The 15,393-nt window shown below is 43.6% G+C and overlaps 1 protein-coding gene across 1 annotated transcript in view; it reads right to left on the bottom strand.

Annotated features, from left to right (window-relative positions):
• arhgef4 (Rho guanine nucleotide exchange factor (GEF) 4) overlaps nt 1-15,393 on the bottom strand; it is a gene marked incomplete at its 5' end in the record, with an annotated part of 115,865 nt that overhangs the window by 34,006 nt on the left and 66,466 nt on the right. The window contains one exon of the mRNA XM_083632095.1: nt 2,895-3,074. Within this exon, the coding sequence (XP_083488221.1) occupies nt 2,895-3,074 (180 nt within the window). The remainder of the gene's footprint in view (nt 1-2,894; nt 3,075-15,393) is intronic.

Here is a 15,393-nt window from a genome sequence, read left to right as displayed (position 1 = left end):
CTCCTCCCTGAGGGTAGCAGGGAGAACAGACTGTTGTGGGGGTGGTTTGTGTCTTTGATGATCTTCAGGGACCTCCTGAGGCACCGCTGGTTGTACAGATCTTGCAGTTCTGGCAGCTCACATCCTGTTACGTGCTGGGCCGCGCGCCTCACCCTTCTTAGCGCCCTGCGGTCCATGGTGGTGCAGTTCCCGTACCAGGTGGTGAAGCAGCCAGTCAGCAGGCTTTCAATGGTGCCTCTGTAGAAGTCCCTGAGGATTTTTGGCCTTAGCCCGAATTTCTTCAGGCGCCTGAGTCCGTGTAGTCGCTGTTGGGCCTTTTTGACAACAGTGGCGGTGTGGTTGGCCCATGTCAGGTCCTGGTGGATATTGACTCCCAGGTACTTGAAGCTGTCCACCCTTTCCACCACTGTGCCGTTGGTGGTGATTGGGGGGTGTGCGCCCCCCCCCTTCTGTAGTCTACAATGACCTCCTTTGTCTTGGAGACGTTCAGAGAGAGGTGGTTGTCCTGGCACCATTGTTCCAGGGCCTCCACCTCCTTTCTATAGGCTGTCTCGTCGCTCCTGGAGATCCGCCCCACGACCGCTGTGTCGTCTGCAAACTTCACGATGGTGTTCAAAGTTTGAGTCGCCACGCAGTCGTGGGTGTAGAGGTCATACCAGAAGGGGCTGGAGACGCACCCCTGTGGCGCTCCTATGCTGATGGTCAGTGGGGAGGAGGTGAGGTTGCCCACTTTCACCACCTGGCGGCGGTCTGTTAGAAAGTCCAGGATCCAGTCACACATCGCTGTGCTTAGTCCCAGATCCTTGAGTTTGCTTACCAGCCTGGAGGGTACTATGGTGTTGAATGCTGAGCTGTAGTCCACGAACAGCATTCTCACATAGGTGTCCTTCCCCTCCAGGTGCGAGAGGGCGGTGTGGAGCACGTGTGCTACTGCATCCGCTGTGCTCCTGTTGGGGCGGTATGCGAATTGTAGCGGGTCGTGGTCCGGGGGGAGTGTGGGGCGGATCTGTGATATAACCAGCTTTTCGAAGCATTTGCTGCCTATGGGCGTTAGGGCTATTGGGCGCCAGTCGTTGAGGCTGGTCACTTTCTGCTGTTTGGGAATGGGGATGATTGTTGCTGTTTTGAAGCAGGGGGGAACTTGCCGGAGGGCAAGTACATTCTTCATATTTAACAAATAAGACATAGTGATCTGCAGTCAAAACAATTGATTAAATCGCATGTGTTCTATTCAGAATTGTCCTAATTAAAGTCCAAGGACGTTCCAAGTCCACTGTCGAACGTCTGAAGGGTTGTAGCTGCTTGCTTATTTAGAATCAGGAGAGACCTGGCCCGGAAACCCTTTCCACCAAGGACCTCGCCAACAACACCCTGCCCCCCCCGCAAACCCACTACCTCCTCCTGAACTCAGCTGAACCCCCCCCCCACCCCCCATAAAACTAACTCATATCTAATTTAATGCCTGTTTAACTGGGACTGTAAATTCATGTAAATTAACTGCTTATTTAATGCCTATTTAACTTAGACTGTAAATTTAATGTACATTCAATGTAAACTCATATTTAACTCCAACTGTAAATTCATGTAAATTCACTGCCTATTTAACGCCTATTTAACTCAGTCTGTAAATCAGATGTAAATTCAATGTAAATTCATATTTATTATCCACAGAACACTCCTCCACTCATGTACATATTGTATACTATATATAAACTCCTCAAAAAAAGTTCGGTAACGTTATTTCGGTCGATTATTTCTCCCCTTTAATAATATCAATTGGTATTGTATTTTATATCGTTGGAAAGCCTGATTAGTCACCTTTACAACGAAGTACAACTTGTAAGGATCATGCATTCGTGGAATGAGCAACACAGCTAACCGTGTGGGTAGCGCCCCAATTTCTTTTGCCAAAATCCCCTGCAATATTCTTCTGTTGGTATTCTCTTGTTTTGAGTTGCTTGGTGGATTGGATGCAGTAATAAGGAAAAAACAGCACATATTGGCAATTTTTACACTTTATTCATTTGACAATGTCAGGGACCTCAGTAGTGTGTGGAAGATCCATACGCAGTCACAACAGCTTGGCACCTTGGCACCGCAAATTAGATGCCAATCAGGTGCCAGTCACACACCTGGGGCGCTACCCACATGGTTAGCTTGTTGCTCATTCCACAAATGCATGATCCTTACAAGTGATCGGGGCAGTGGTGGCCCAATGGTTAGAGAAGCAAGCTTGTGACCAGAAGGTCGTCGGTTCAATCCCCGGGACCAGCAGGATAAATCTGGGTGGGGAAAATGAAAAGGCAGCATTTGCCCCTCCCTCATTACCACCACTGAGGTGCCCTTGAGCAAGGCCCTTAACCCCAACTGCTCCAGTGGAGCTGATCAGTGGCCAGCAGATCAGACTGTGGTTGTACTGGTCAGCTTCCAGGTATGAATGTGTGTGTGAATGTGAACAGGGCACTCCTGAAAAAGAGAGCATTGCTCTCAGTGAGACTCCCCCTGTATAAAAAAAAAAAAAATGTACTTCGTTGTAAAGGTGACTAATCAGGCTTTCCAATTATATAAAATACAATACCAATTGGTATTATTAAAGGGGAGAAATAATCAACCAAAATAACATTTCCGACCTTGTTTTGAGGAGTTTATTTACTCAATCTGATTGCACTTGCAACATTGTTATTGTCTTTATCTAGCTTTCCTACTTCTTATCTCTGTATATTGATCTGACTGCTACACTGCATACAGACACTAAGACAAATTCCTCGTATGTAACTTGCATACTTGCATTCTGATTAGAACATTTCACTTGGAACACCCCACCTCCCCACACACACACACACACACACACACACACACACTGTATTGCAAGACCCTGGATAGAGCCTCCTCACCCGTACAAAGCTGGCGGGAAACCAGCCCTCGCTGTCCATGATGCGGCCCCACCACCACTCCTTGTTGGAGGCGTCCACGACCTCGATGACGTCGCCTGCCTTGAAGCCCAGCTCCTGGTCATCCATGGTGACGTGGTCCCAGAGGGCCTCGGCGAACACCACGCTGCCATCGCTGATCAGCTAGGGAACAAACACCATAAAGACACGTTTTGACAAGTCTTTTGATTTAGTGTTCAAAAGTGATAATGTCAAATATGTTTATGTCTGTTAAGTCACTATCTATCTGATACAATAGACTCTCTGTAGGCTACTGTAGGTTCCAGACAACTCTTGTGTGAAGTAGGATAACAAGCTTTTTTCCGCTCTCTGCTAGCATTACGGGTGGTTACTATCGCCAAACAAACTGACTAATGTCACATTTGCAACACTGTTTGGATCTTACCTACAATTACCACTCATCGCCATAGGTGTCACCCAAGAGCAAAACTGAAATCTTAGAGATGATCACTTTAATGATGCATGCTGCATGGAGAGAAGTACATCTGAGCAAAAGGAATGAGCTAATGAAGTTGTATCCAATTCCGGACACTCGGTCACTGTGCCGGTGTTTACCGGCATTTTTATACAGAGTTTCCAAATGAAAGCTAAGTGACATAAATTCATACATATTTCAGAAGCTTGGTATCAAATTTAATACATATACTGTATATATACATTGATTTAAGCATATAAAAACTGAGTAACGAACTTAGTGATGAACAAGAAGCGGGACGCCTTATATCCCACTTTGACAACTACTTCATGTAGAGCCAGTGGCGTGTCCAGGCCATTTTGACTGGGGTGGCTCAGGTGGGGCACATACTCAAGCAAGGGTGGCACTGAGTCCGGAATTTAGGATGGATGTAGACAGGTTTTCCCTCGCCAAAATTGTACCTAACTTTGGAGCGTTATTTCCCAAACAGTTAGTATGAAATGGTAGCAATGGATGCCTTAGGTCTTCTAGTTTAATGATGCCAGTATCTTCATTTTCAGTATCTTAACTTTAAAAATGAGCCCGCTACAGCCTCTGAAATACAGTAATATAGTAAGGCATACAGTAAACCCTCAGGACTTTGGGGTGGCACCTGGGGTGGCCAATCAGATTTCAGGGATGGCCAGAGCAACTCCTGGCCACTCCCTAGAAACGCCCCTGTGTAGAGGATGGGTATTGGCTGATAAATGGGAAAATAAGAGCTTTGACTACATAGCCTGCACTTCCTACACATACTGTATCTATAAGATTGTAATCTTCCGGTCTTCATCTTGAAATGTTTCATACAAAATGCAATAACTCATAAACATCATTTCACATTGAAACCATGTCCGTTATTGCTGTCTGTACTGTACACAGTCTGTCTGTACTGTACACAGACTGTCTGTACTGTCATTTGTTGTGTTGTGTAGCCTATTGTGTATTCTGTCGTTTGTTGTGTTGTGCATTGTGCATTCTGGTTTTTGTTACATGTATTGTGACTTTCATGTAGGCAAGCAAACCTGTGAAGCCAAAGACAAATTTCCACATTGTGGACAACAATACAATTTTTTATTTAATTGAATTAAAGGTACAGGAAGGGTTAATAAAAGTTTAATATTAAGTCCAAACTTGTTTATTGATCTATGCAGCAAATAAAGACTTTAAAAGATGATCAATGTGCTCCAGTAATCTCCTACCTGAATTGGATGAAAAATTGGAATCTCAAGAATAGGTGTGCTATCATTCATTTGCAGGGACTGAAAGAAAATCAATTACAAGTTAAGGTAAAAGCCTGGTTCTGGTTTTTAAGTAAAGGTTAATGCACGACGAGGTGTCCATTATCAGAAATTAATGTACGACACGGAGGCGTGAACCGTCTGAGGCAAAGCCGAGGACGGTTGCTTCCGCGAAGTACATTAATTTCTGATAATGGACACCTCGAAGTGCATTAACCCACTTATACCATGGTCACTTGTCAAAGAAACAAAACAAGACTATTAATTTATATTTTCATGCATTTTGCAATCAAAATCTAGTTTTCATAACCTTGGATATGAGTTGAGAACAAAATAGTCCCCTCGGCTGCTCAAGATTATCATTGGAGAAAATGGCCGCTTAGTGCCTGCACCTGGCAGAATTTCTAGCCCATAAACTAACTAATAATTTGGCCAATTGTATGTAACATACAAAATAAAGCAAACGACAATGTCTAAGAATGCAACGCCATGTAACTGGCTCGTTAAACTCGCATTCCAGGGAATTACGTTAACGTCTGCAGGTCTTAAGCATAAGTCTTAAGACATAAGTGGCGCATGCCGCGCTTGGAGGAGACTGAAAAACATCTGAAGCTTTCTATGTTGGAGTCCAGGTATGTTTTGTACAAGGAAGTGTCTCAGTGTGTTGCTGTTTTAAATTGCCCATTTCGTTGTTTTGTTTGTGTTGATCTCGTCTTTCTCCTATTTGATTTGATTTGTATCGCTGATAAAGACAGCCAAGAACATTATCAAAGACACCAGCCACCCCGCTCATACCCTGTTCTCACTCCTCCCTTCCAAAAAACGCTATCGGAGCATCAAATCACACACCACCCGTCTCAGTAACAGTTTTTTCCCTCAGGCAGTCAGGCTGCTGAACAGTTGACACACACACTGCAACGCACTATCACTTTGTTGTCAGGGCCGATTCTAGGGGGGGGCAGGGGTGGGCTATGCCCACCCAAAAATTAATCTTGCCCACCCAAAAAAAAAAAAAAAAAAAAAATTGTATCTCCCTTTTTGAATTCCAGAAGGTTGGAGACCACTGGGTTAGTTAGTTTAGGGCACCTAACAGTTGTAGTTATAGCTTTAATTTGATTTGAGAAATAAGCTCATCCAATGCAAAGAATATTATGGAGTTGATTATTTTAAACTATGGATGAAGGATTGTTATTTATTTGTTAGGGTAACAAAGTCAATCTGCTTTCAAAGTTTTAATTTCAATAAGACTAAAAGTCTTGTAAATATAGGTTTGAAGGCTAAATGGCAAATAGTTTTTAGCTATGGTTAAGTCTCACTGCACTAGTCTTTAATTTGATTTGAGAAATAAGATCATCCAATGAAAAGAAATGTTATGGAGTTGATTATTTTAAACTGGATGAAGTATTTTTATTTATTTTTAGGGTAAGTCAATCTGCTTTCAAAGTAGTTTTCTTTGTCACTTTTCAGTTTGAATTTGAATAAGACTAAACGTCTTGGAAATATAGCAATAGTTTTGTAAATAGTTAGTTTGTACATGTTTGCTAATAGTTTTGACAATAATAATGTAAACACTGGCCTGTCACCTGAGTGAAAGTTCCTACTTACAGTTTGGTGACCAAAAACAGAATGGTGACTCCTACTGGAACAATTTGGTTCAGTGTTTATGCCTGTGTTGCTGTCTGTTGTAGTGTAAAACGACTAAAGGGAGAGCAGGTGGTTACATGAAAGTGAGTGAGAAAAGGAGAAGATACTGAATAATGACATCACAACAGTATAATCCTAATGTTAATTTAAAATTAAATATTCTTGGATGAAAGTCCAAAAAACGTCAAATTTTCTTCGCCGCTGCCCTTGCAGGCAGCACCGAGAGTCCATTCCTACCTAAAAGTACTTCCAGCGCCACTGAATATAATGCAATTTAATCCCCATCCCCGAACCCCACAACCTCTGGTAACCTACCGCCAAAGTTGCCCCCTACCAGCCCACCCTAGTGTGGCAGGCTAGATACGGGCCTGTTTGTTGTGCACCAATATTGTATTGTACTGTATTGTGGATTGTGTTATGTTTACACGTACTGTGTACAGACATGTTTGTATCACGTCACGTGTAGCCTACATAGTTATGTAGGTCTACACCCTTTTTCTGTCGGTCTTTGTGACCATGTCCTTGTGTGTTTAAGGCTGAGGGTGCTCAGAGCATAAAGAATTTCATTGTATTTATACATTGTATTATACAAATAAACTACTTGAACTTGAACTTGACAGCGTGCGCCTGGCTGGCTTGCTGTAAAAGTTGTAAACAGAGTTTGACAGTTGACAGCCGGTTTCTGTCAGCTGACTAACATAAACAACAGATTTCTAAATAGCCGTTATTTTTGATAAACTGAGCACACAGGGGTAATATAAATAGTTACTTTGACAGACTTCATTTTTTTCTAAACTTATAAAAGTGCCAAAAATAACCCTCAACGGTGGATAGAGCTCAAACGGCTTTGTCGAGACCATGGCGCATTGATATGAACGATGCAGACCATTTGCCTGGAACTACTTGGTGTAGATTATCAACTAATAATGGACACCCTGCAGCGAATCAGAATCGAGTATTCACCCAGACCATGGTATAACATGAATTATAAAACGGCTCTCTCAAATCAAGCAATCTGATTGGTTCACAGCCATTGTATAAATCCAGTAACCCACTCCAATAACCCATGGCCATGGGTTATTGAGTTGCCATGGCAACTCTCTTACTAAAAGGCTTTGGTTACCTCAAATGACAGTGTAGAAAAAACAAATGGCGGAGACAGCTGTCAGATCCTTGTGAATTGATCTTCGCTTATAACTTTACTGATACTTCGCAGAAAATTATGTTTTGTACAAGAATAGACGCGGGCTAATGTCTTCTTTGCAAAAAAAAGGCTGTTAACCCCGAATTTAACCCCGCATTTAACCCCGTAACGTTAGTTGGTGTCGGGCTTTCCAGAAAGCTCTCAGCTTCTCAGCAAGCGCTGAGAATGCAGCGCTGCGCTCGAGCTGCGTGTCGGGCTTTCCAGAAAGCTCTCAGCTTCTCAGCAAGCGCCAGGATTGGCCAATGTCAACTTCAGTCTCCAGAATGATCCAATCAAATCACCCGCACGTTCTTGCGGTCCCGCCTTACAGTAGTGTTTCAACTGACTCTACCAGAATGCCATGGCAGTCGGACTTATAGTACTATTATTATTATATTATCATACTTGGAAACCGTTTTATAAAAGCAATATAGCACTCGAGCAGCGTGTGTTGTGGCATATATCCCGCTGCTCAGCAGTTATCCCACTCGGCCTGCGGCCTCGTGGGATAACAGCTGATCAGCGGGATATATTTGCCACAACACACTAGCTCTCATGCTATATTGCTTAATTATACTTCCATCATGTACAGTTTGCTGGAGGAGGTGATGCCCTCTAAGCAAGAAGAGATGTCCAACTCATCATTAGTATAGTCTGTCACAAATGTTGGAAAACCATATCCGCCATGAGCATCCAACAAACCGACAGTGACACAGTCACAAAACAGGTCCTGATTGAGCTCAGGAGGAGGATAACTCTTGACAGGCAGCAGACATTCCCCTGGCATGTACTGGACATTTTATTTTGCCTTTAATTGTATTCATGATGTATTGATGTGATGCATTTTTGTTAGCCTTGACCCTCGATCATGTAAGCATCTTTTTGTGCCTTTGTATTGTGATTTGTTGTGTTTTTGTATTTTTTGTTAAACCCTCTGAACCTTTTTGATATAAAGACGTTTAAAAAAGTAAAAGCTATATTAAACTTAAAAAAAGACAAATGGAGGATTGTTAGTTTATGAGCAACTTCAGAGAAAACAGTACAGGATGAAGTATATTGGTAGCCTATTATATGATTGTGATTATTTGACCATACGCTATCCGGAATTGGAGACCCTGACACTAGTAACCAGAGGCAGTTGCCCGACGTGCCCGATTATGCAGTCCGCGCCTGAATGGAGATGTCGGGACTCTTCTATCTACGATTAACGTTAATTTTGTGCAGCTGGTATTCTCTCTCCCCGACTCTATCACACGGGTGTGAGGCATTGCTATCTGAGGATTGATTGCTCCTGATTGGTTGGCTGAATCACCTGGTTGGGGGGTGAGCTCTGATATTTGATCCCTCCCCAGTCACTGGCTTTACACCAGCTCAGCAAGATGAACAGATCATCATCACGGCAGTGGCACACTGACAAAAGAAAGTTTAGGACGGAGTGGCAAGACGAGTATTTTTTTACCGAAGTAAATTCAACAGCGGTTTGTCTCATTTGCAGACAGAGAGTGGCTGTTTTGAAAGAGTACAATATACGTCGCCACTACAAAACTGATTTTCAAAGTACCTTGAGGATTTTTCAAGTTGTGAATTACGGTAAGTCAGATTTCTCTCTTGATTACAAAGGTGGAAAATACAACAGTTTTTAACTGGGTGTTTACTGATTAAATGTTTAAGCTCCCCACAAATGCAGATGTTTTTTTAAATATATATAACCAATTGCAAATTATTACAATTACCAAACAGATAAAAAGTAGATTATTATATTGAAATGTTATTTTAGATTTAGAATGTAAATTTTCTATAAAACACAATACATTTTAATGTAATTCCACACATGGCCGTAACTAGCTATGAGAAGGGGAGGTCCGGACCTCCCCTAATATTTCAGAGGAATTTTTTTTTTTTTTTTTTTTTTTTTTTTTTTATAAAACAATCTGCATGGAAAAGCATGAAAAACACGGGATCGCTTTTATTTTGAAACGAAAGGCAGGTCAGGCAGGAAGTCATCTGACGCCGCGTCCGCGGTAACTTGACAACATAATATATTTTATTTTATTTTTCAATCGTTCCTATCAGGAATAAATAAATGTCCCTCTGTATGTTTTTTTTATTATCGATGATGACTTTGTGTGTTGTGTACGGCTTGGGTTGTGTACCTGTGTTTGTAGGTGTCATTTTGATATGAATTTGGCTAAAACAGTTTGTGTTTGTTAGTTACAATTATGTTGACAGGAGAGCTGAGCAGGTGGTGACATGAAAGAGAATATACTGAATAATGACATCACAACAGTATAATCCTAATGTTGATTTAAAATGATATATTACTCTAAATATGGCTAAAAAAGGGGGAAAAAAACCCTCAAATTTTTTTCGGCGGCACCCTTGCGGGCGCCACCGAATCCGCCTCCCTTGCTGGACATCCCCTATTTCGGGACCCTGGTTACGGCCCTGATTCCACAACGTTTATTTTTGGCCCTCGGCCCTCCACCCAGATTGAGTTTTGGCCCTTCATGGGAAATAATTTGGGCACCCCTGGTCTAAATCAAAGTGTGGCAGTATCCCATCCCCAGTAACTAGGATGCTGTAGATTCACACTATTAGCCAAAGTTAATTTCATCATCTCCTCCCCTGCCAGTCACTAAGAAGATATGTAAGTACAAGGAGGCAAGCAGTTTACTAAGTCGTGTTACATGATTTCTGTGGAAAGAACATTCTCAAACCTTCAAAACTTCAAACCCACTGCCACTCAAGGCTTTAAGGGTAAAATGTAAAACACTTCACTTCACTGCAATACACAGTGTCACTGAATCAGAACAGGTGACCTTGAAACACAAAATGGATGATATTAAACAACATAGGCTGTGCAGCAGTGTTAATTTTGGCAGCTATTTTAGATTGAGTCATATTCTTTAGTCAAAATATTTTAGTAATTTCTATCCTTGATAGTTTTAGTCTAGTTTTAGTCGACGACAAGTAACGCAAAACATTTTAGTCCAGTTTTAGTCGACGAAAAATCATAACATTTTAGTCAACTTTTAGTCATTGCTTCTAGTCTAAATGGTTTCTGTCTTTAAACTAATTAAATTAGGCCAATACAGCCATTGGAAATTGGAATCAAGGTTAACAGGTTGTATCCAGTGTTGAAATTCGTAAAGCAACATTAAACTCTTAACACTTGACTTTTACTTGTGTAATATCCAGGGGCCGGTTGCACCAACTGGTCTTACGACTGGTCTTAAGCTAAGTCGGTCGTAACTTTACGACCTAACAGCTACGCCGGCTAAGACCGGGCGTAAATATTACGCCTAGTCCAGAGCAGGCGTAAGGTGCAGTCATGGGTGCAGTATAGACGGTTTTCACCTGTGTTTTGCGCAATAGCTACAACCCCTCAGCACTCTGGCTGTATTCAGACCCGAGTTATAAACTGGAAACCGCAGTACGTTATAAACGTTATAAATATAGTCACGTTATAAACAACTAACCAATGCTGGGGGTCCGTATGGAAAGTGGAAATCGAAATGGTTAAAAGTTAAATCAATTTGGTCATTCAGTGGCGTTTTACTGCCATGTAAAGTAACGACAAGTAACAGTTAGCCGCTAACATTAGCCACACTATTACAGCTGATTACCCATCAGCGGAGCATCATTTGACGTCAGCACACTCTTCTAAACAGGTCGCGTGCTGCATTCCAGTCGGCATTCCCATGCTTTCACATGGACGCGCATCGCTACGACCGGCGTAGTTAAGACCAGACGTAAGCCCTGTTGGTGCAACAGGCATAAGTCCACTCTAAAGACTGGTCTTAACTAAGACCGACGTAGGAGTTACGACCAGGCATAGTTAAGACCAGTTGGTGCAACTGGCCCCAGATTCCTTATCAGTTTGATAGCTCTAGCCTAGACTATCCCATCAGTGTTAATTTTGGCAGCTATTTTAGATTTAGTTTTAGTCTTTAGACTAAAATGCTTATTAGTTTTAGTCACATTTTAGTCATTTGTATCCTTCATAGTTTTTATCAGTGAAAATAGGTAGTCGACGAACATTTTTCGTCATAGTTTTCGTCGATGAAATTAACACTGCTGTGCAGGTGTGTGCAGTGCAATCCATCTTGATGCTGTCACAGGGTTTACAAGGCAGGCCCACAATGCAGCACACAGCGGGCAACTTTGTAGCACCACAACGTTTCACTGAAGATGACGACCACATCATTGAGCCATGACACAGTGACGCTAACGAGCTGGGCATCATTGAGCCATGAGACAGTGAAGCTAACGAGCTGGGCATCATTGAGCCATGACACAATGACGCTAAAGAGCTGGGCATCATTGAGCCACGACACAGTGAAGCTAACACGCTGGGCACCAGTGAGCCATGACACAGTGAAGCTAAAGAGCTGGGCATCATTGAGCCATGACACAGTGAAGCTAAAGAGCTGGGCATCATTGAGCCATGACACAGTGAAGCTAACAAGCTGGGCATCATTGAGCCACGACACAGTGATGCTAACGAGCTGGGCACCAGTGAGCCATGACACAGTGAAGCTAACGAGCTGGGCATCATTGAGCCATGACACAGTGAAGCTAAAGAGCTGGGCATCATTGAGCCATGACACAGTGAAGCTAAAGAGCTGGGCCTCATTGAGCCATGAGACAGTGAAGCTAATGAGCTGGGCATCATTGAGCCATGACACAATGACGCTAAAGAGCTGGGCATCATTGAGCCACGACACAGTGAAGCTAACAAGCTGGGCACCAGTGAGCCATGACACAGTGAAGCTAAAGAGCTGGGCATCATTGAGCCATGACACAGTGAAGCTAACAAGCTGGGCATCATTGAGCCATGACACAGTGAAGCTAACAAGCTGGGCATCATTGAGCCACGACACAGTGATGCTAACGAGCTGGGCACCAGTAAGCCATGACACAGTGAAGCTAAAGAGCTGGGCATCATTGAGCCATGACACAGTGAAGCTAAAGAGCTGGGCATCATTGAGCCATGACACAGTGAAGCTAAAGAACTGGGCATCATTGAGCCATGACACAGTGAAGCTAAAGAGCTGGGCATCATTGAGCCATGACACAGTGAAGCTAAAGAGCTGGGCATCATTGAGCCATGACACAGTGACGCTAAAGAGCTGGGCATCATTGAACCATGACACAGTGAAGCTAAAGAGCTGGGCATCATTGAGCCATGACACAGTGAAGCTAACGAGCTGGGCATCATTGAGCCATGACACAGTGAAGCTAACGAGCTGGGCATCATTGAGCCATGACACAGTGACGCTAAAGAGCTGGGCATCATTGAGCATGACACAGTGATGCTAAAGAGCTGGGCATCATTGAGCCATGACACAGTGAAGCTAAAGAGCTGGGCATCATTGAGCCATGACACAGTGAAGCTAAAGAGCTGGGCATCATTGAGCCATGACACAGTGAAGCTAACGAGCTGGGCATCATTGAGCCATGACACAGTGAAGCTAAAGAGCTGGGCATCATTGAGCCATGACACAGTGACGCTAAAGAGCTGGGCATCATTGAGCCATGACACAGTGAAGCTAAAGAGCTGGGCATCATTGAGCCATGACACAGTGACGCTAAAGAGCTGGGCATCATTGAGCCATGACACAGTGAAGCTAAAGAGCTGGGCATCATTGAGCCATGACACAGTGAAGCTAATGAGCTGGGCATCATTGAGCCATGACACAGTGAAGCTAAAGAGCTGGGCATCATTGAGCCATGACACAGTGAAGCTAAAGAGCTGGGCATCATTGAGCCATGACACAGTGATGCTAAAGAGCTGGGCATCATTGAGCCATGACACAGTGATGCTAAAGAGCTAGGCACCAGTGAGAAGGCATTGATTGCTTTGCTGGCCGAGTTTGAGTGCAGCATGACAGAAATCAATGTGGAGACACAGTAAGGTGTGTGGGGGGGGGGGGGGGTAGATTGAGAATGGACAGAGATACTGTAGAAGGAAATCATACTGTACTGTACGTATCACTGTATTGTATGTATGTGAAAGACACAGGGCCGGAGGACAAGGGAGAAAGGAAGCTAGAGGCAGATCAGGAGATGTTATTGATGAAGACACTGCAGTGGTCATATTTCACACTGCCTCATACACAGCCAGGCTGCGTCAACATGGCCTCGTACACAGCCAGGCTGCGTCAACATAAGCAATGATAAGCAATGCATTGTTGACCTTTTCAATGAACATTTTGTTTCTGCTTGGTATTTGTTTGACCGTACATACCCTGGTTTTAACTCTAGTGCCGTAAGCCCTCCCTCCTACTGCTGATGGCACTTTAGATTCTGGTTTTGTTTTTGAGTGCATTTCTACAGCTGATGTCCTCAAGGCTCTTAAAGCCATAGACCCCAAAAAGCCATCAGGCCCTGACCCTTATTTATTAAGACTTTCAGCAGAGCTGATAGCTGAGCCCGTGGCTCACATTTTTAACATTTCACTCTCTACAAATACATCCCTAAAATTGGGAAGGAGGCCTATGTTTTACCCCTTTTTAAAGGGGGAGACTGCACTGACCTTGAAAACTATCGTCCTATTTGTAAGCTTTCGGTGGTTGCTAAGATCATGGAATCATGGAATGGTAAATGCCCAGTTTTTAGGCTGCGTCAGCATCGCCTCAGGCTAGCAGAGAGACCATCCATTACGCTGCCCAGCCTCTCATTCTTGCAGAGCCGACACAAAATCCTGCTCGACCACCTTAGCAAACCATTGTTTGTCTGCCACGTTGTCTCTCGCGGGGCAAAAATAAATGCTGCCATCCCAGTCTGTTTCTCCAAGTGTGGAGCTTGTATCATTTTATATTTCTCTCTGTGATCTGGGGCTTGCTGCCATCGATTCGTCATGGCGATGAGGGAAACAGACGATGTGGCTGTTGCTAAGCAACACACCCACACCTTACTACTCCTCTGCCTTCCTCTCCAGACTCCACCAGCCTTACCAAAGATGACGCCACAATATCCCCCTCCCAAATATCACAACTTTTCTACACCTCCACCACCTCCATCCTCACCTCCTCCATCACCGTCTGGTATGCTGCTGCTGCTGCCCTCAAGGACATCTCCAGACTGCTGCGCATCATCCCCTGTGCTGAAAAGGTGGTCGGATGCAGCCTGCCATCCCTTGAGGACCTGCACACCGCCAGGACGCTGAAGCAGTCTCAGAAAATCATGGCCGACCCCTTCCACCCAGGCCACAAACTCTTTGATGCTCTGCCCCTTGCAGACTTGGAGACTGAGGTCTGGCAGAACCAGGATCTCACATCACAAGGATAGCTTCTTCCCAACTGCCATCCACCTCTCCAACAAGACCCGACAGCCCCCATGAATAAGGACTTTATCACCCCACCCCCGAGCACAGCCGGATAGTTAACAGGGCAAGGTCCCCCCCACTGACATGATCCTGCCCCCCCCTTCCCCAATTTTTGTGATTGTTTTGTGATTGTTTTCTATATAGATTTTGCCTTCTGCTATTGATTGACTGCTACGCTGCATACTTGCACTAAGACAAATTCCTCATTTGTATTCTGATTACTTACGGTGTCTATTAAAGTGAATCTTGAAACTTATATACTGTGTATATATATGACGCCACAATATCCCCATCCCAAATATCACAACAGTACACAACCAGATAATGGTGTAAACAGATCTAGCATCATGATGTTGCTGATAGTGTGAGTATCAAGTGTCCCTATGGCAAACATCAGAACCATCATTTTAATGTGGAAAAATAAGGCTGTAACTTTTCATTTGCAGAATAGAGTCTACCACCTTTTTAGGCTGACACAAACCTATGATATAAATCAATAGTATACATCATATCACACTGATGAAAGTTATAAGATGACTGGGTCTGTAAAAAGCATTAAGGTTTTGTGAAAGTATAATTGCAATTTCATGCTT

This window comes from Poromitra crassiceps, assembly GCF_964638095.1.
Source record: "Poromitra crassiceps genome assembly, chromosome: 2".
NCBI lineage: Eukaryota > Metazoa > Chordata > Actinopteri > Beryciformes > Melamphaidae > Poromitra > Poromitra crassiceps.
This window is presented reverse-complemented; position numbering and strand designations above follow the sequence as displayed.